Source organism: Meriones unguiculatus, chromosome 19, assembly GCF_030254825.1.
Source record: "Meriones unguiculatus strain TT.TT164.6M chromosome 19, Bangor_MerUng_6.1, whole genome shotgun sequence".
NCBI classification, from domain to species: Eukaryota; Metazoa; Chordata; class Mammalia; order Rodentia; family Muridae; genus Meriones; species Meriones unguiculatus.
The window spans coordinates 36458542-36480878 of NC_083366.1; the positions used below are offsets into that span (position 1 = coordinate 36458542).

The 22337-nt window shown below is 41.7% G+C and overlaps 1 protein-coding gene across 2 annotated transcripts in view; it reads left to right on the forward strand.

The window, feature by feature from the left end:
• Amph (amphiphysin) overlaps window positions 1-22337 on the forward strand; it is a 203236-nt gene that overhangs the window by 123304 nt on the left and 57595 nt on the right. For both annotated transcript variants that reach the window (XM_021658839.2, XM_021658840.2), the window contains exons 4-7: window positions 2818-2912; window positions 5919-6014; window positions 14070-14177; window positions 16006-16091. In XM_021658839.2, the coding sequence (XP_021514514.1) occupies window positions 2818-2912; window positions 5919-6014; window positions 14070-14177; window positions 16006-16091 (385 nt within the window). The remainder of the gene's footprint in view (window positions 1-2817; window positions 2913-5918; window positions 6015-14069; window positions 14178-16005; window positions 16092-22337) is intronic.

Genomic DNA, 22337 nt, shown 5'->3' on the forward strand with positions numbered 1-22337 from the left:
GAGCCTATTTGCTCAGTAGCAGCATTAATCCATTTTTTGGGGACAGAGCCTCCTGAAGGTCTCTGCTTGAAGACCTCACTTCCCAACACTGGTGTACTGGAAATTTAGTTTCTAAAACAAGATTGCCTGCACTCTGTCCAGTGTTTGGCTGCGAGTCTCAGAATCTGTTTCGATCCACTGCTGGGTGGAGCCTCTCTGAGGACAGTTATGCTAGGCTTGCATCCGCAGGCAGAGCAGACTATCTTTGGTAGTGTTAGGGATTGTCTGTCTCCCATGGGGTGAGTCTCGGGTTGGGCCAGGCATTGGTTGACATTCCTTCAATCTCTGTTCTATTTTTATCCCTGCACATCCAGTCTTCATGTGGGTCTGCTAGGAAGGGCACCAGGGTCTGTCCTTGACATGTTCTCTGTGGCCTGCTTTTTGATCCCTTCCCCCCTGGCGGGGCTGCATTGCCAGGCCACAGGGGCAGATGACGCACTCAGTCCTGATCCATCATGTGCTGGGATGGGTTGGGGGAGGGGGTTCCCATTTCGGAGGAGTAGGGGAGGGGAGATGAGAAAGAGAGGGTGCGGGACCTGGAGGAGAGGATGGAGGGGGCTTCAATCAGGATGTGAAGTGAATAAACAACTTTTCAAAGTTTCTAAAACATAAACTTTGGGAAACACATTCAAATGGAAATAATTCCCAGCTGTTAAAGCTCCCCGGAAGTTTTTGCACACCTTAAAAGGAAGGCTGTCCCTTGTTCACTTGGGTCTCAAGCCACCTGCTTCCTATGGAGTCAACTTCTTGGAATCCATTTCTATGTTAAAATGGCTTCTTTCCAAATTCTCTGCATATACACCCAATGATGGATAGTCCCTTTGGTCTAATAGAAACATGACTGTAACATTGTCTGTGTTCATTAATTAACTTTATTTATTTATTCACTTTATATCAGGCACCCCTCCCTCCTTTCCTCTTATTCTTACCCTCCTACCCTCTTTCTCCCATACCTTTTTCCTCATAAAAGGGGAGCCCCCCCATACCAACCCACCTTGGCACATCCAGTCGAATCAGGTCTATGTGCATTGTAACATTGTGTTTTTACCATCAATGAGTAAAGTCTTATACAATTTCATTTTGTTTGAGGTCAGTTTCATTTTTCACCACAAATGTCATTTGACTAACAGTTCTATCCCTCAACTTGTCCAGAACCTGTTTCCTTAGCTATTTATCATTTTTGTCACACTCAGACAGAGATTTAAAGAAAATACCAGAAGCCTTTGTCATCTGGATTATAGAAATACAGCAACCTGTGTTTGTTGTGTAATTAGTGTTTGTCACAAAAAAGGAGAAGTATATTTCTTGGTACAAGATTGCATGTCCCTGGGTCCCAGTGAATATAGCATATGGGATGATGTAGCCGTCATCTCAGTTGTGAGAGAATAGGTCTTTGCCTGCTTGAGTACAGGGGTTCTGCACTACCTTTGTCTTGTCCATACCTGCATGCCCATGTTTCACCTGGTTCCACAGCGGCTCCTGTCCTTGCTCTCTTTGCCTTCACTCTGGCATGCTCATGCAAGTCTCTTCAGTCACATGGGCTTCACACCTCATTGTCAAGGACATCCTCAGCCATGCTCAGGAGTGCACTCCTCACTGTAGGCGTTCTCACCTCAAATGGCTTCAAGGCACACACAACCTCAAGGGTGCAAGGACCATTATCTGTGTACAGTTGTCAGGGAGATACGGAAAACATAAGGTTACCCATCAAAGTATGCGCTGGCCCTCCCTCACTGTTCTAGAATATATTGCATCAGCTCAGACCACTTTTATTTTGTCTTTTTAGACTCCTTGCTGAGCCCAGAACTGACTACTGTCCAACAATTATGTGGCTGTTTTCAATTTACAAATTATTTCAATCTTTGCTTCACTGCATTAAAATTTCTCTCCTTTCCTTTATCAACTCCCAATAAAGGTGACAAAAGCTTAGACACCAATGTGGCCAGGTTGGGCCTGCCAGCTACTGTTTGCCTATTGTTCTGGTGTCACTCATGAGCCACCTCCATGCAGACCCAGCATTTGCATCTTTTCCTCCATGCTTTGCTGGGTCTGGCCATGCCAAGATGAGGTAAGGGGGTGGTGACTGCAAAGCCCGAGAACTGATTTATACCCCTGCTGCTCAGAGAAACTTCACATCATGACCATTATTAATAAGTGCATGTTTGCAATCCAGCAATGAGTAAAGAAAATTTAGACCCTTAGGTTCATAAAGCCAAAGCTTTCTGAAAAGTTTTATTCAAAACTATATTTATAGTCTTGAGAGATATTGAGAAAATACATTTACATGTTACTTTAAAACAAAAAGCTCCTTTGGAATTGTAACCACTTTCAACAACTTTACTGCTTAAATCATTTAACCACTTTCAGCTGACATATACTGAAATCCTATTTATACTTTTCCTGCCTGCTTCAAAAGTACTTTAATTTTATACAGTGACTCAGGATTAATTCTGCTTTTAGCACTTTGCAGCTTTCTCTACTATTTCAGTGTTCTAGATATTTACTGTTAGCTTCCCGTTAACAAGTGACTACATAATGTTGTTATTGCAGTCCTTAGACTATAACAGTGTTGAACTTTACCGAGACCTGGTAAAGTAACTGAAAATGTGTATTTTGAGAACAAACCTAAGACTCAGAATCTCTCAATGAAAGATGTAGGTGTGCCTTCACATTTAGTTTTTGGTTTTGTTTTTGTTTTTGTCACCTTGCAAAGCAGGGGAGGAGAGAACAAAGCCTCTCCCTTGCCATGTAACAGGAACTGTTTTTCTCCAATGCCAGGCATGCAGGAGGCATCAATGAAGCTCACTGAGTCACTGCATGAAGTCTACGAGCCAGACTGGTACGGACGGGAAGATGTAAAGATGGTTGGTGAGGTAAGAGCTGGGTGGCAGCTGCTGGGAGTCCTGGGCTGGCTTTCCAGAACATCTCCACTGTCCATCCCATCTTCTGCTTCCCCACTTCAGGATATTAATCATAAAGCAAGACTGGATACTCAGAAAACAGCCTGAAGATCTATTGCCCAAGCTACCTCCAACTTTCAGTGCGAAGGGAAAGTGATTCCAAAACCATTTGAGAAAGCTTGGGTTAAAGACTGCTTTCTTCAAAATAACAATAGCTCTTTTCTGTTACATACCATAGGTCATAAGTAGTATTTGTGGCAGAGCCTTTTAATAGGCTTGATTATGTAGCCATTTCACCCTTACATTCCCATCTTCCTTTTAATCAACCATCTTGGAATACAAAAGTAAAAGCTTAGAAGATCACCCATCCCTCTATAGCGCAGTTAGTCCATTCACTAAACTTAAATGACCTGCATGGCAGCCTTAGAAATATTCTTGCCCCTGAATTGAAGACTGTAGCTCTGGGTCACTTGGCCTGCAGGAAGTGAGCAAATGAGTGTCACTACTCTGTGGTGTGGGACAGACTGCAAGACTGGCCATGTAACATCAGGCAGTTCTTTTATCCTCTTGGGATTCATTCCCATGTACAAGATGGGACCAATGATTATACTAACTGAAAACACATTGGAAGCCTTTGTGTTCAGGTCCTGTCATCAGTGCTCAGGACAAGTCCTGGTCACTGCTGTGTGGGAGCTTCTAGGCAGATGTTATCTCCCCTCCAAGTGCTTTGTTGAAATGAGGAAGTTGTTTGTCATGGCGTCACTTCAGGTGAGTCCATACAGCTCAGGAGAAACAGAATATCTGAGTTAGATGATGCAGCCGAGGCCCAGGGGAAGTTTAACTCCAGCTGCGCACTTCTGCAGCTTTGGGAACAGGGTTCATGGTGACATTCCAGCTGCTGCATGACAGTGTTGATGCCCCAATGTTGCTCTTCATAATCTCTTTGGAACTGAAATGAAAGTGGATTTATCTATGAGGGAGGCTTTTGTTAGACATATTCCATCTTCCAAAATATTTCAGGATGTGGATTTGGCAAAACTGTTCCCACAAAACATTTTTTAATGTAATTATCAAGTGTTTTTTTTAAATCATCTTACATTTTTCTGGTAGGAAAATACCATATTTCAAGAGCGTGTTGTTAAATATTAAATGTTTGCTTTGTATGTTTCTGACTAATAATTTAGTCTCAAAATTCATCACAAACAAGAAAATTTGAAGATTAAAAGATGTGTTCCTATGTTTAGAACCGTACATCATTCCATTTTGTCCATGGCAATGCTACTATTGACACTGACTCTTTTATAAAATGGCTGCTAAATTACTTTATTCCCAGTGGATTCCAGGACACTTTGGACCCTCAGTTCCCGTGCAAACATCATCCATTGGATAATAGAGCAGCTGATTATTATATGTTCAGTGTGTCTACTCATAATGATGATAAGCCTTTTTTTCCTTGGTGGATTTAAGTTATTTTATTTGCATAAGATTCTTAAATTGGGCATTGTAATAAAGGGTTAGTTTTTGAAGTGCAAAAAAAAAAAAAAAAAAAAAAAACATTCAATAAGGACATTTGCTCAACTATGTTCATAGCACTTTTATTCGTACTAGCCAGAATCTGGAAACATCCTAGATGTCCCTCAACGGAGGAATGGATACAGAAAGTGTGGTACATTTTCATGATGGAATGTTACTCAGCAATTAAAAACAAAGAAATCATGAAATTTGCAGGGAAATGTATGGAACTAGAAAAGATCATCCTGAGTGAGGTGACCCAGAACCAGAAAAACACATATGGTATATACTCATTTATAAGTGGATATTGGCCATATAATACATGATAAACATTCTAAAATCTATAGTCCTAAAGAAGCTAAACTATGAGGAAGACCCTCGGGAAGAGGCTGAAACCTCACTCAGAAGGGCAAATAGGATAGACATCGGAAGTAGACAAGGAACAGGACAGGAGCCTTCCACAGGGGACCTCTGAAAGACTCTACCCACCAGAGTATTGAAGGAGATACTGAGACTCATAGCCAAATTTTGGGCAGAGTGCAAGAAATCTTATGGAAGAAGAAGGAGATAGAAAGACCTGGAGGGGACAGGAACTCCACAAAGTTACCAACAGAGCCAAAAAGCCTGGGCCCAGGGGATCCTGCAGAGACTGATAGTCCGACCAAGGACCATGCATGGAGTGTACCTGGAACCGCCGCTCGGAGGAAGCCCATAGGCTGCTCAGCTTCTAAGTGGGTTCCCTACTAAGGGGGGTCAGGGGCTGTCTCTGACATGAACTCAGTGACCAGCCCTTTGTGACCCCCTGATGGTTGCAGCCTTGTCAGGCCACAGAGGAAGATGATGTAGCAAGCCCTCCTGAGACCTAATAGGCTAGGGTGAGATAGAAAGGGAGGAGGTCTTCCCCTATCAGGGAACTAGGGAAAGGGCAATAGGAGGAGAAGAGAGAGGGTGGATGGGACTAGGAGGAGATGAGGGAGGGGGGGCTACAACCGGGATACAAAGTGAATAAACTGTAATTAATTAATTACAGGTATGACATGGTGAACTGACAAATACCAGAAATTTTTCTGTAATGATGTTTAAGCCACGTTTTGCTGTTTGTTTCTGTTTGGGTTGACTCTAATTTCATCAGTTGCTGCAGATAATCTAGATTTCTCATAGGAATTCTTCTTAATCTTTTAGCTTCAATGCCTGTCTGCTGGGATTTAGGAACCTCTTAAAGCTTCTTTTTTTAGTGTCTTGGAATCAGAGATGTACTTTAAATAAGCCAAAATCTTAGCTTTTAAGTATTGTTATCTGGAACACTGGCCATGTTGCCTTAAAGTTTGATTGCACTCTAATTAGTTCATATGGTTATTGCCTCATATCCTAGGAAATATTGCTGACTAAGTTCTATGGTTTCATATATTTTAGAAGTTTAGTGAAATGTGTCTGAGATCATGAAGCCACTGTCAATTTCGCTTTCAGAAATGTGATGTGCTGTGGGAAGACTTCCATCAAAAACTCGTGGATGGGTCCTTGCTGACACTGGACACCTACCTCGGCCAATTTCCTGACATAAAGGTATTTCATTCTCTGTGTGTGAAGGAAAGAATTGAATGGTCTCGAATAGTTATTGAAACCAGAACAAGAGAGGGGAATTAAAAGTTCTCAAGCTGAAATGAAAGACATTTGTAACTCTTTATTCATTTATGCATGAGTTTTTTTATCCTAATCCATTATCGTGAAATAAAATCAGGTACAGAAATCAAAGTGCCCCTTTCAGGGAACATGTCAATGTTTCTGTCTTTACCAAAGTCTTTTCAAGCCTGTAGATACAAAATCAGAAATCAAATGTACCAAAAATTGAAATTCATTATATTCAAACTATATATAGTGGAATGATTTTCATTAGAATAAATGATGGTCACAGGGAATGGAGAAACCCAACTGTAAATGTGAGGAGAAATCTGATATTTCACTATTTAGTGTTAGCTACACAAGTGGTCACATTGCCCCTGGGCGTTTTTGCTGTCCTTAAAATTTTCAAATTAAAATTGAAATATGAGCCCTTTTGGTGCATTTGCATCAGGATGTAAAAGCATTATGTTTAAAACAATGGATTTCGTTCGTAACTCCCCTGCACGAGTAAATAAAGTAGTGAGTGGTTGAATTTTGTAGATTTTGAACCTACAGTGGAGGTGAGACGGGTTTGAACAAGCGTCTGTATGCAATAGGCAGCATTAGCTCTTTTGCTTCTGAGCTCAAGGTGAAGTCAGAGTATGTTGGCCTCCTAGCAGGGTGAGGCGGCTAGGCACCAGCTCCGGTGGGCATCTGCCGCATTTCCTTGCACGAATACACTGACACCTGGCTTTCCCTGTGGTCATGAGTAAGTAGCAGGAAGTGTTCTGTAAAGAAGGCACTGGCCGTGCCATACCGTGAAATGAAGCGACATCACCAAGTCAGCACTCAGAGCAAGGAGGGGCTTCTCTGCTCCCGCACGGTATAAACGAGGAGGCCTGACCAATGTGGAAAGAACGTGCTGGGCTTCCTGGACTGCTGGGCAGGAAGTTAAGTGGATCTCTCCAAAGGAACACATCTGAGTGGTGGGTTCCCGATGTTAACTTAAGCACCGGCGATTTCCCCGCCTGTGTTTTCACTTTCTCTGAGCTTCTGCTATCCTGGTGTCTGCACATTAGATAGAATCGTTGCTTCAGTGTCAGCAGACGTTACAGTCTAGAAGGCAACTGGAATTTACAGGGTTCTTGTGTTTCAGAATAAAGCATTAGACATGTGGATAGCGACAGAAACAGATGTTTTATTAATAAACACAGCACCTCCCGGCAAGGTAGAGGGCCAGAGAACTGGGGAAGAAATCAGTGGTGCTGCCTTCCGGCAAGCTGGGAACTGTACAGCTGACAACAATGTGCCTGCTCTATTTCTGTCATCCTCGGTTCTGGGGACTTTCTTTGGTCCCCTCTGTCATTGGATTCTGTAGGCAAGACCTTGTGCCTGCAGGTTTCTGATGTGCTCATCTTGATGGTCCCCTCTTGGTCCAATGCTCATAAGCCATCCCAGTTGGATTTTGAGAACCTGTCAGTCTTCCTGTAGTACAGCTCACTTCCTGTTCTTTTTAAAATAAACTTTATTATTAAAAAAAAACACATTTGCAACTAAAAATACTACACCTCCAAATTAACCAGACCCAACATCTATACAACTTAATGAACTTACAGACATTTAAAATTGGTATTCAAAATGGAACTTGTAAAGCTTCCCATCAGACTTCAGTACTGCATGTATTTTTCAGACTTATCTGCCACCAAATCCATCCACTCTTCACAATCTCCAAGTATTTAAAGAGAGCTTGGCCTCATCAGTCCTGAGACCAAAGCCAACTCCACAGGCAGTCTCTCTAAAAGTGCAACCACTACAAACTTGTTGAACTTTTTATTTCTGAAGGAGAAGGGTCTGGACTCTTAAAAAGACTTGCTTTCTCTAAGTTCAAAGAGACGGCGATGGTGACTAATTCTGTGTCATCATCAGACACATGACTGATTCATGTGTTATCCAAGATCTCACTGACAAGTCGGTGTGTTGAGTAGTGTCACAATACTGTCTCAAGACTGAGGCAGCCTAGGAATCCCATGTAAAAGTTCACTGTCAGATACAGGATCTAAAAATCTCTATCAGGGTAAAAGCTGGGAGTCAGGTCATAGCAGCCATATGCTCTGGGCTGTGCCAGCTGATGGAACTACTCAAGTCGTTGCACACTTGTTGAGTGTCTTCCAACCAACACTCGTCGTTGCACTTGCTGCTTATGTAGGAGCCTTTCAACTAATTTCTGTTTTCCACGAGAGAACTGATTTGTAGTTTGAATCAGTGTATCCAGAAAAGAAACCAGAGACCAGGTTTCTGTTTCCCCCATCTTCTAATATTACCTCTATTGCATGATAACTTAGTCTTTATAAACTCAGGATCCAAAAGACAAAAGAAGATAAAGAAAGCAGTGTTCTCCTTCTTGAAAACTTAAATCAGCTTGCAACTTGTCTTACTCTGTTGTGTTTTCATAGTGTGACATGACTGAGTAAGGTTGGGATTGACTAGATAAATAAGACCACTGAGAGGCACCTGAATTTCAGGAGGAAAAAATGGGATGCAATATTACCCAGAGGCAGTTGTTTTATTGTCTATGTTTCCTAAAAGTATACAATTACAAAGCAAGCATGCACAGAATTACAGGCTTGAAACAAAGTCATAATCGATTATACTTGTTACTCAGTTCATTTGAAGCCAACACGATGTAAACTCAGTACCTATGGAGTTTCTTTCTTGAGGTATATTGTTGAATTTGTGCCCAAAGCCTATCATCCAGTTACAGCATGTCTAGGAATTACGGATAACAGTATTAAGGGCTCCTTCATGCTACTCTGAAGGCAAATGCATGTTAAAGTTTTACATGTGTCATGTGCAGGGGCTTTATCAGTCTCTTTTTTGCCTTTTGTCCTTTACTCTTAAGCTAATTTGACAAAATTATCAACAAAGTCAGAGGGTTGGAAAATTGTGCAGCATGACAAATAATTAAGGAAAAACCACGGGTATCTCAAGGAAGAGACCGTTGGAAAGTGAAGAATAGCTACATTCAAGTTTCACACGTAGTCAATGAGTGCAATTTAGGAGGAGTAGACTCCCTAAGGTCAGAAAAGACGGTTAGTGCATATGTAATGAAGGGGCTTCCGATAGAAGAAACACTATGAGTGAGATTAACTGAGTGAAAGCATTTCAAAGCACGGGACAAAATTGACTTCTTTGTTGCCAATTAAAATCAGCAAGCCAAGTGCGTTTAAAACCTCAGGCAAAATCCCAAACATTTGCTGTAGCCTACCACAGAGGGCCATGAAGTACCATTCATAAGGATGATGTTTGACATTTGAGCTATGGCTGGAAGACACTCGGAGTTGCGGTTCCCATTGTGTAGTGCTGACATCTAAAATCAATATTATAATAAAAACCCACATGTCACCAACCCAGGCAGGCTTACAGCTGTGAACAGTTATTATAAAATGTAGTTTAGAACCTAAGTTGGCACCATGCATGAGCAATTAAGCATATATTTACTTCAGTGAGCCAAAATGAACTGGGGTTGTGAAGAGAATTTTAAAAAGTGTTCTTTATTTTCTAAAGAACAGAAATTTAAAGCAGTAAGAAATTTTAATAAAGGTACTACTTAACATTTATTACTATTACTTAAATTGACTTAAAGTTTACTGTTGGATACCCAATTACAATTGTGTTGTATGAAAAAGTTAGAATCTGAGTTAGTTCTGTTTTTGTGAAGCTTTAAGTTTTATCTATCTATCTATCTATCTATCTATCTATCTATCTATCTATCTATTGCTCCAAACTTCCAAAATGTCATACAGGAAAGAATTAGTTTGTTTTTATAACACAAAACTATTTATGTCAAGTGAATGACAGATCTTAAAATATTCACTTCCACCCTAGTGAGCTACCTTCTGTGAGGGTCTTGCCAGTTATAGAGGGAAATGTCTCACAAGATTCACTTCACTTATTTTTTGAACAAAAAACAGATTACCAGAGCATGGTATTAATTTAATTATTTCAGCTCTTTACAAAAACCAATGCAATCTTCAAATGCTTATGATTTGCTATTTGGAGGGCAGAGGCACATCTGTACAGAAGCACTCTAGGGGCACTGAATGCTACACAAGCTTCTTTAAAGAATAATCAGGTGCTTGTTAAAAATAATGAGCATTATCACCTTTCTGGCACAAGAGGTCAGCTAGACTCATGGAAGAAATTCAGTCTCCCCTGCCTGGGCTAGCTCAGTGACCATCCTAAAGCCATTCTGGGTGTGTCTGGAAGCATTTCACAGAAGTAGCAGAGACAGGAAAATATCATTGGAATGGAGATTAAGATCTGAAGCTGCTCAGTTTGAAAAACCCTCGCTATCTACCTGTCACCTGTGTTAGCAGGCTGTGGAGAAGTTGTGTTGAGTGGTAGGAATAATTGGTGGAGTCTGTGGAAACATTGGAAGGGACAGTAACAGTCCTTGGAGCAGGGCAGGGTTGACAGGAAGTCAGCTAGGAGAGAGCTCAGAAGGTATAAATGAGAAGAAGGCCTTCTCTGGAGGGTACTTACCTTGCACTCAAACTCCTGAGGGTCAGCTGCCCTAGTGGGTGCTGTGTCTCTCGCCTCATGCACACCTGTGCTGATGGGTGCAGTGGATTTCTGATTTAATTCCCATTAGGTTCGTATGTGGTGACTAGTTCTAGGCAAATTACAGATCCCTATGAGTAAAATCGTTACCATGTTCATACTGCAGGTCACTGTGCAGATTTGTGGGGTGGTAACTGTGTTATGTAAAAACAAATATCTCATTGATATTGTTTCCCCCTCTTGGTAGTATTTAAAACTCCAATTTAAGAGGTTTTCAAATGTCTTTTCATGTTTATTATTAGACCAGCTGGGTACAACTAGACAGTTGCAGAGACAAAAAATGCACGGCTGTCAAATCTTCTCTCAGGCTAATTAAGCCAGAATCTAAATCCAGGTCTCAACATTCACCGTATTTTACCCTTTTGGTTTATTGGTTCCACCTCTTTGGCTAAGCATTTTAGTGATTACCGTACACTTATAAATACACACTTTCAACTGTCATATTTAACTCCGTACCGTTTATACTGCTTAACACATCATCTGCAAACCTTGCAAACCTCATGATATACTCTAGTCCTTTCTCCTTCCTTTTGTGCTGACTTCCCTGCATTTTCCACTTGTGTTGTAAGCTCCATAATACATTGCTTCTGGGGTTTTGTTTGTTTGTTTGTTTGTTTGTCTGTTTTGTTGCTGTTGTTGTTCTGAATAGCTAGCAATGTTTTCATGCAATTAAAAGTAAAGGCAGTTGTATATATTAGCCTTGAACTTTGTCCTTTATTTTACTTACTGCCTCATGCAGTTCCATTTATGATGTTAAAAGCATCCCATTGGCAATGAATCCCCAATTTTTGTTTGACTGAAAATAATTCTCTTTCACCTTCATTTCTGGAAGTTATTTTTACTGGGTATAGTCTGACTTTGGAGATTCTTTTTATTTTTTCATAGGTTATTTTAAGTACTTCACAGCTAGTCCATCGTTTTCTGCCTTGTATAGTTAATAAAGCTTAGCCTGCTGTAGTTCTTATGGTTGTGTTTACTTTCACTGTTTTAAAATTACTTTTTATGTTAGCATACAAAACAATGAGTTACATTCTCTCATTTTCATACATATGTATTATTGTGTTTTGCTCATGTACACTTCATTCCCCCTCTTTTGTTTTGTGGTATTATTGATTTTAAGTAGCCTGACTATAACAGGACTATGTGTCTACAAATGAGTATTTTGCCCTTCTAGTTTTCTGAGTTTCTTGAATCTGTACTTTTGTTACTGAACCCCTAGGTTCACAAAATTGATGCTTAGTTTCCTCGTGAAGGAGGAATTGATAAAAAGAAAATGGATTTATGAACGATTTGGCCATCAGTGTAAGTAAGAGATAGGCTTCAGTCTTTCCTGAGGTGGTGGTAAATCCTTGTAGAATACCTTAGAAAAGCCAGGAAGTCTGTATAAGTTAATTTACTATGGGGTAAGGTGCTGGAACTGTGTGAAATCTCTTCCCAGGAAGCCGGTTCTTCTTTGGGTAGTGATGGGCCTTTAGCTACCCCTCACCATGTGTGTGATTTAAGGCAAATTTTAATTCTTTTGGGTTCATTGTCTCAACAGTTTGACCTCTGAAAGGGAGGGACACAGAACTTGTTTTAGGGTATCACTTTATCTGCCAGAGCTTCAGTCTAGAATCCTGGTTGCATTTCTCTTCCCACCCCCTTCAATCTTGAATGAAATACTTAGGTAGGATACAAATAAGAGCTAAAGTTAAAGGGCGTTTGGTTAATATAAGGTTAATGTAAATTTAATGCATAGGCACCATGCCATACTGAGATTTACCAACTTTTGGAAGGACTGGAACGATTCCTTGAGCATGTGTTGTTTCTACCCTGCCTTCCTGATTGAATGGGAAGGCCATAAACCCGAGTCATGGCACCAAATCTTGTTGTTCTTGTTGGCTGGCCTTGCTGGTACTTGAATGGAAGGGTGTCCAGGAAACTCACAACTCTGAGGTCTGGAAAGGTATCCCAGATCTGAGGTGGGACAGTGTCCCAAAGGAAGGCCATCCCGAGGCATAGGAGCCCAGGAACCACAGCTCTGAGAGGAGGCCTCCTCAATAGAGAAGTTGCAGATCCCAGGGGAGGATTTGCTCAACCCCTGCTGAGCTTCTGAGCTTTGGAACCTGAACCCCACTCCTTCTCCAGCCATTGCTCAAGGACTAGACATAGCTTCTGGTGTGTGTGAGGGCAGTTGGCCACCACAGCAGGGGGCCAGTGAGCCAGAGGTGGGGAGGGTTGACAGTGGGCTTCTAGGATTCTCTGCTGCCACAGCGGAGGGGTTGGGTGGACAGCAGCTTGGGAAACTCTGCTGCTAAGGTGGGCAGCTTTGATCACTGCTGCTGTTACAGTGATGAAAGCCCTACATCGTGAAGGTCTTCTTCCTAATGAAGTTCTTTTTTGGTGAGATTGAGTTTTGTTATGGGCAGCTTGTTCCTTTTGAAGGAGAACAGCCCATGTTAGCTGCTATACAGTTCTGGGAGCTTTAAAGTGGGTCACTGTGCACAAAATTTCTAGCTATATTATCTCTCTGCAAGTAGGGGTCATGTAAATGAAGATGATCCTGTTTGATGAAAAGCCCTGATCAAAAACTTGGTCATGCGGCAGGAGTTCTGTGATGTCAAGATATAACACTCTATAGCTAGTGGCTTTGGATTTCTGGATGAAGGTTGTGAAAATTCCTTAATGAGGTGGTCATGGGAATGAGGTAGCCCATCAGCAATGTCCTTTGTTCTAGGCACCAGCATTTCCAAAGTGATACATTAGCTCTAGAGACTCTAATATATAAAGGACAATGATAGACTGAGGAAAGATTTCTCAGGTAGTAAATCTGTCGTAGGACACTGTTGTTAGTATGCTACTGTAATCACAAAAACAAGCCTGGAGCAGCTTTCTCCTGTCTGCAAACTGCAGCATATTAAGAGTGAGAGTAGATGCTGATAGTACAGGTTTGCCTGCTTCCCCAAAGCAACTCCAGTGCTTTCCTGGTCTTTGATACAAATGTGCCTTTAGCTGCTCATGACTGGCCTCATTGTTATCAGAAGGGATGCTGTTTAAAGCACAAAGGCTTAGAAGCTTTTTTTTTTTTCCTGGTTTCTAGCTGTCTTTTCTCTACTTCTATCCCTGCTCACCTCACCTTCCATGCCAGTGAGATGGCTCAGCAGGTAGGGTTGCTTGCCCCCAAGCCTGATGACCCACCTGAGTTCAATCTCACAAACCCTCGTGGTAGGAGGCAAGAACAGACTCATGCAGATTGTCCTTTAATTGTACTCACACAGGCACATACACCCACACGTAAATGCAGTGATTCTTTTGAAGTCCTCAGCTACTTTCACACCAACAGCATTTTGAACTTTGACTTCTGGCAGTCAGGGACTCTGTGACTCCTTGTTCAGTTCATGTGGTTCTCCATGTTGGCAGAATCGCATTGCTAAGCGCAGCAGGAAGCTCGTGGATTACGACAGTGCCCGCCATCACCTGGAGGCTCTGCAGAGTTCCAAGCGTAAGGATGAGAGCCGGATCTCTAAGGTAAGAATGGACCCAGTGAGCGAATTCACTCTCTGAATCTTTTTTTTAAATTTTTTATTTAACTTTTATTAATTACACTTTATTCCTTTTGTATCCCCCCATAAGTCCCTCCCTCCTCCCCTCCCGGCCCCACCCTCCCCCCTTTTCTGCATGCATGCCTCTCCCCAAGTCCACTGATAGGGGAGGTCCTCCTCTCCTTCTTTCTGATCTTTTTTTTTTTTTTTTTTTTTTTTTTTTGTTCTTCTCAATGCAGTTTATTCAGGAACCTTGAACAATCTTCTGACCCTGGGGAAAGCAAGCCCACAGCTTAAAATAGCCTCTGGGTAGCCAACCCCAGCGTGCCTCGTGGGCAATGCAGATAGGTCCACATACATGGAAGCAAGCCAGATCCTCAGCCTTAGCCAAATATGGAGTTGTTTGTGACAGAGAGCACTCACCATCGGGAAGGTGGAAGGCGGAAACCAGCTCCATCTTTAAGGCGCGGCATTACGCAGCTCTCTACAGTTCCCCCCTTTTGTTTTAGATGCATCAGGCAAGAGTAGAGGTCTGATCTCTGATATTAGAAATAAATTGGGACTTTGTACCAATGTTCATTTAGGTGTCATCCACCCAAAGAGCATCAGACCCGTCCAATACCTTTTTCTCAGAGGTGGGAGCTGGGGCATCAACTCTCTGAATCTTAAGGCCTGAAGCAGCAGCCTTGTTTTTAAAAGTTAGACAGACATGTCCCTTTGAAAGGGTGACTGCAAACAGGACAGAATCCAAACAAAATTATAGTTCTCTAAGCTACCTTAAAATAAGTTTGTTTTTTCATGTTATTATGAGTGAGATCAATGAGTGACATTTACTGACACTGGTCTCACATTGTGACCAGAATAACTCTGAGCCTCTTGCAGTTATTCCAGATCAAAGAAACCAAGGAATGTTTCTGCACTTCAGACAAAACTCCCGATCAATAATAATGACAGAAGCTACGTCTACATAACAGTAATTTTCTTGCAGAAGATCCAATCCATTAGCTCTTATTATTGTATTAGTTACTCTTTTTTTTAGTTACTTTTTTTAATGCGGTGATAAAACGCCATGTCTAGGCAACTTGTAGAAGAAAAGCTTGTTTGAAGCTTAGTGTTTTGGAGGGGTATGACTCATTCCCTCATCATTACAATGGCAAAGTATGGCAGCAGGCAGGGACGGTAATTAGATCAGGAATCTGGGAGCTCACACTTTAAATCACAAGCAGGAAACAAAGATCAAACTCAAAATTGAACAAGGCTTCAAGCTATCAGAACCTGCCCCCAATGCCATACTTCCTACACCTTCCAATCCTCCTTAGGTATCATCACTAACAGGACCCAGTAGTCAAATGCCCAAGACTTTGGGGGTCATCTTATTCAAGCTACCAACAATCATGTAAGCCAGCAATTTGCAGATAGTAGCTAATGGTGTCAGCTAGTTACTACTCCCTTGGAATCCAGGATTGATTTGTCTTTTCTATCACATACCACTTGCCAAGTCCCCTACCAATATGGCATCTTTAGATCAGGTTCCTGACTACTCACCTCTTTTAATGGATCCCACTAAGAAAAAAAATCCTAAATCCCCCAGCATGACATACAAGACCTTCACAGAGTGGGTATGACTTAATTGTTCACCCTTACTAACTCTCAAGTCCTTTCTGTTTCCTATTTAATTACAAAAGGGTGTCGATTTCAAAAAAGGAAGCTCTCCTCACAATCCTCTCAGGATACCATAAGGCTACTCCTGCTTAATATAAAATGATGCTTTTATGTATGGAAATGTGTGTAAATGTAACGTGTGTCATTTCTAGGCAGAAGAGGAGTTTCAGAAAGCACAGAAAGTGTTTGAAGAGTTCAATGTTGACTTACAAGAAGAGCTACCGTCATTGTGGTCAAGGTAAGCTTGCTTCTGCTCCAGTTTCCACACACACCCTTTAGCAGTTCATGAGGAGTGGCTTTCTTCTGTGTCATTTCCCTTGTTCGTGATGCTTCTGTCCTGTCCCAAAGAAGTTTTATACCTATGCTTTCCAATTCGGACGCCCCTTACCACATATACCTGCTGAATACTTGGAGTATGGCGGGGAGACTGAGGAACAGAATTTCATATTTATTTTGTTGTATCATTTTAATTAAATAGACATATGTGTGTGGCAGCTGTTTAGCCCTTGTTATGTTTCTCAGGTGGAGACTCAAATTCTCAATAGAGGATTCTCACTAGGAGAATTTCCTTTAGTCATAAGACTTATAGTAAGACCCCTCAGCTCTTGGTTGGAGTTCCCATCTTCTAAGAACTCATCTCCTCTTCTGACCTTGTTCTTTGGACTTTTAACCTGGCACCAAATGCTGTTCTTATTTACAGACATTCCGCAAGTTTCATGGTATCTCAGAGTGAGGTTTGTAGAGTTTATTCCGCTCTCCCCACTCACTGGAAGAACCACGAAGCTGCTGGAGGCAGGGATGTTTATGTTCCTCAGTTCTCATCAGTAGTTCCATGCCACCAGCCCCTCAGATAGAACTTTGCTCTCCATGCTGTATTACTTTTAGTCAATCTCTTCCCCTACCTTCCAAATAGCTCGTGGCCCAAAAGAAATTAAACACATCTGCAGGCTTAATTTCCCGCTGCTTTAATCTAAGGCTCCCTTTAACTGAAATTGCACACAGTCATGATTTTTCACAAGTACACAGTTCTTTTCCCATTTGCATTGCTCAACCCTGAAATTGAAGTCAGTACTTTTAATCTTTGGTGTCTCTTGTGGGTAAATGCTCAGGATTGGACATGCAGCAGGGAACATGTATTCAGTTCCCTGAATGCTTGAAATCCTGCATTCAGGGAATGCATCTTAGACATTCAGAAATTATTCATTGTGTCCAGTTGTGCTTTGCTGTTCATCAGATCCCCCCTTCTATGTCTTCTGCTTAATTATCCTATTTATCTACAAAGCTGAGCTATTGGCATCAACTCTTTCCAGGCCCATTTTCCTCTCCATTTCCATCAGCTTTTTAAACATATATTTTACTCCCTTTTTAGATGTGAATATTTTCATATGTGAATAAGAGGATGTTAGCCTTATAAAATGTCCTATGTTTTTGTTTGCTTATTTTGAGATAGGGTCCCAAGCTGGCTTAACTCACTTTGTGGCAAAGGATTACCTTGAATTCCCAATCCTCTTGACTTTACCTCCCCAATTCTGGGATTACAGGTGAACATACCACATGGAGCTATAAATTATCCCCTTTTACCTCTCTTAATATGAGTTTGCCTGATACCTGCTCCAGGTCTGCTGCTTACCTTTCACATGGCACACCTTTTCCATTCACTCTGCTTTCATCTTTGACTCTAAAATGTGGATAGTATTAAGCGTAATGCTTACTTTTAGTTTGCTTGTCTTTTCTTTTCCTTTCTGTTTTATCTCTTTTTTTTATCATCTATTACTTCCATGCAAAGGAAGTTGTTTCAAAGTTTGGGTGCATAAAGAAGAGAAGTGAGGTCTCTGGGGAGATGGCTCAATGAGTGTAGTGCTTGCCGCACAAGCATGAGAAGCTGGTGTCAGGTCTCCAGTGCCAAATAGAACTGGGCATGGTGGCATGCATTTGCCACCCAGCATGAGGGCCGGAAACAGAAGCATCCAGATGGATCATTGGTGCTCACCAGCCACCAGTCCAGCCAGTCAGTGAGCTGCATGTTCAGTGAGAGGCTTGTCTCAAAGGATGAGGTGAGAAGCCTACCTCGGGTCACCACATGCATACACACACACACACACACACACACACACACACACACACACACAATCTGCTGCCAAGAGGAAGCAATAGGTTGCAGATAACTGTTAGGTATTATTTATTTTCTCCTTTTGGTAATTGCTGAAGTTGAACTCATGCCACACAGGTAGATACTCTACCTCCTGACCTACATTTATGTTTTGACCTAACTTGTGATTCATGGTGATAAAGAAGGAGGACTCCATAAGGAATGCTTAAGTTGAATTTTCGAAATCAGTATTTGGTGAACAAATATTCCAACCTGATGAATGTACAAAATAAAGGTATAGGTTTTGTAGATACGGGATTATTAAAACTTTTCAGTTTTGAATTTTTGTCTTATTTTATGTATATGGGTATCTTGCCTACCTGTATTGCTGGGTATCAGGTGTATGCCTGGTATCCATGAAGGCTAGAATAGGGTGTCAGGTACCCTGGAACTTGGGGGAGTTATGGATGGTTGTGAACCACCATACAAGTGCTAGGAACCAAACTCAGGTCTACTGAAAGAGCAGATAGTGCTCTTTACCACTGAGACATTTCTTCAGCTCCAGTTCTTAGAAGTTTAACTACTGTAATCTGGCATGAGGCTAATTGGAAAGAGAATGCAAAGGAGGGAATTGTGTGGAGAAAAGGACAGAGACTAGGAGTTAGATGCATTTATTTATCAAATATTTATTTATTGGCCACCCACTGCGTGTCTAGCTTCTCTGAGGTGCTATAGATCTTATACTGAAAGTTTTATTTTCTTACTGCCTACTTTGAAGGAGAAAAAGAAACAAAAAGTAAAATATCAGACAAAGATAACGTAACAGAGACTGACATGTCTGGGTGCTAGCTTCAGAGATGAAAAGTGTCTCTCAAAGGCTTAGCACAGAATGAAAATGGAGGTTTGGAAATGCACTCAGTTCCGTCTTATGTGTGCCGTGTTAGAAGAAGCATTAGGAGTTTATAAAGGCAATGATGGCTGTAGCTCAAAAAAGAAGGATGGGAAACGCTAAGTATGGGTGATGTCAATGCCCTGCTACCTGAGCAGCAATATGAAGCATTACGTAGTAGCAGAAAACCCTTCAGGAAAACCTGAGAGGAAATAATGACATCTTTATCAGGACCCTGAAAGAAAGGAGACCACTGAGAAGATGAGAATGGGGAACACTTTAATGATGAACGTGTTCCACGGTGCTCATTACAATAGGAAGACCAAGTCCGTGAGAACCCAATGGCAATTAACCTTTGCTGAACCTCCAGGATGGGCCCAGTGGGAGGAGGGACCAGGGGCTCCGTAGCAGGCACTGGGGACTTCATGGATCATGAGGGAGCAGCACTGTGGATGTCTATGGTTTGAAAATCTTGATTTTCAGAAAGGGCACAAGGAATCACGCAGTAGCTATAGAGGACTGATAGAACAATGGAAACCTTTGAAAGTCAATTCTTGTCGCTTTCAGAAGATGGCAGGGCCAGTGGCAAAAGGGTGGGGGACATTTAGCCTGAGATGTGTGGGGTGAGTGGCAGATAGGAACAGAATGAGGATGTCGATAGGACTCGTCGTACAAGACTGGGGTCTGAATTATGTGATTCCAGAGGACCCAGACCCCAGTGGGCTCTGTTGCCTGGAATGAAAAACCAGTGATCTACTGTGCAGGGTGAGAAACTTTGGTGCACTCAGTCATAAGCGGAATGTCTTCATCAAAGTCTTCCCTACCTTAAGGGTCAGGGACTTATGTGGAAGGGGAGGCATAGATTGTAAAAGCCAGCATGATGCATGACTCCAAGAAGAAAACAGTGTCTTCCTGACACAAAAAGACTGATGCACATATGAACTCACAGAGACTGTGGTGGCACGCACAGGGCCTGCACAGGCTCAGGACAAATGTAGTCCCAGCACCAAGAAGCGGAAGTGAACATGGGCTCCTGCCCCTAACCAAGACGCTATCTGCAAATGATATTGCCAAGCAAAGAAGAGAAGAATAGTTTTCTCCAATGGAGTCCCAGTAGACGACACATTTAAGAGCAAGCCTCTGGTCCAGGAATTGTTGGGAAACACAAAACAAACCCAATGGTATTTTTGCAACCTTTTTGTTTCATTTTGTTTTGTTTGGACATTTTGTTTGTTTGTTTTCAACTCAGGGTTTCTCTGTGTAGTCTTGGCTGTCCTGGACTAGCTTTGTAGTCCAGGCTGCCCTTGGACTCATAGAAATCTGCCTGTCTCTGCCTCCCAGATGTTAGGATTACAGGCGTGTACCACCACGCCAGTCTTGCTCGAACATTTCTATCTTATTGATCATTTTCTTATTTATTTTGATTTCTGTTTTTGTGATTTTGTGCTGGTTTTAAATGTATGTGTTTTCCTTTTGTTTTTTTTAAAATTTGTTTTAAAGAGAGAGAGAAGGAACATAAGGTTTGGTAGGCAGGGCTGTGGGGAGGATCTCAGAGGCATTGGGGGAGCAGAAAATGTGATCAAAATATACTATATGAAAAAATTGAATAACGAAGCTTACAAAAAAAAGGTAGTAATCTTACACACGTTTTAAAAGTAGGTGTTCGAAAATAAAGTAATGAGGGATTTCTGTCATGATAGGTTAGAGTGAGAAAGTGGGTTGCTCCAGTTCACAGGTGGAGCCGTGAGAATAATGCCAAAATTCAAGATCTCACATAGATGTGCAAGAACAGGAATAAAGATGATGTCCGGGCCATGGTGTGGTTACTTGCTCTTTTGGTAGATGGTAGAATGACTGTAGGGTTCTACTGTGTTCCCGTTAGGACTGGATGAAAGAGAGTGAATCCATGAGACCCACCCTAATGCAAAGTAGATGGGATAGGGTTGCAGCTGCAATGTGAAGAGGCTAAATATTTAGCAACAGGAGTGTGACTGGGCTCAGCATCTGGGTAAGCTTGGAATAAGACTCCCCATTATCCACCCTATCTCCATGGCAGGTGAGAGTGTGGCCCCCTCCACCTGACGGGCACAATTCCTGTGGTGCCTCCTGTGCACCCTGGAGGGAACACTGTATGTATGGGCTTACGTATCCTATCTGATCAGCTTCCGAGTATTTCCATCATTTTTTTAAAGATGTATTTATTTATTATATATACAGTGTTCTGTCTGCATGTATGCCTGCACACCAGGAGAGGGCAGCAGGTCTCATTATATATGCTTTTGTGAGCCACCATGTGGCTGCCGGGAATTGAACTCAGGACCTCTGGAAGAGCAGCCAGTGCCCTTATCCTCTGAGCCATCTCTCCAGCTCATTTCTATCTTTTCTGAGAACAAAATATGTATCAGTGACAGCAACATGGTGATATCATCAAGCTGACTGAATTAAAAAAGAAAAAGAAAAGAAATGATTTTGACAGCTAATCTTAAGGGTCCTGTTGATGTCATATGAAGACTTTTGGGGAGAACTGGTAAACTCTCAAAATCCCTTATGAGTGAAGAATTTTGAAGTGGGCCTTCTAAGAAATGTCAGCATGCAGAGCCTCACACTTTGTAAGCATGTACTACACTGCTGTTTAAACTAGCATTTCCTAAGTCAAGACATATCAGAATGTACCCTTCCAATGCCACTTTCATTTGTTTATTCGGTTGTTCGTTCATTTGTTTGTTGTTCCCTCACTCACAAAACATTCACTGTGTGCCTTCTGTGTCCTAGCTGCCATGTCAGGGGCCAAGACTACAATTATGAACAAGTCAAAGACCCCTGTGGCAAACAGTCTCTGATTTCATATATTGCGAGGGGTGAGGGACTTCTATAGGATAAGTTGCATCACCACTCTGACCATTTTTTTCCAAATTAATATGTGCTACTTAATTTCTAAATTATAAAATGAAACAAAATGTTATGAAAGTGTACATGCTTGTTTAGCTATTTAAAATGTAGTATTTCTCTCTGGTATTGCACCAATTATTTCTTTCTATAAAAACTGATATAACAAATGATGTGACAGAAAAAGAAAAATTAAGCATGAAAATGTAGTGCCTTAGTTCCTACAACTGTAATAAGATACCATGACAAAAGCAACTTAAGGGAAAAGCATTTCCTTGGCTCCAAGGTCCAGGGTACAGTCTATTGTGAGAATGAATTGACAGTGTCAGTGAGGGAGCAGGTCACATTACATTCACAGCACAGAGAAAAGAACAGTAACTCCATGCATGCTACAGCTTAGTCTCCCACTCTTACACAGCTCAGGATCCCCTGCTTAGGGAATGGTGTCGCCCACAGTTGGCGGTCTTCCTACCTTCAATTAATATAATCAAGACAATCCCCTGCAGACCTAGCCAGAGGCTCTTCTCCCAACTGCTTCTAACAGTTGAAAATTTCATACCAAGAGTCACAAGCACCTATTAGTTTTCCTTTTATGGTAACTGGGTTAGTGGTTTAATATA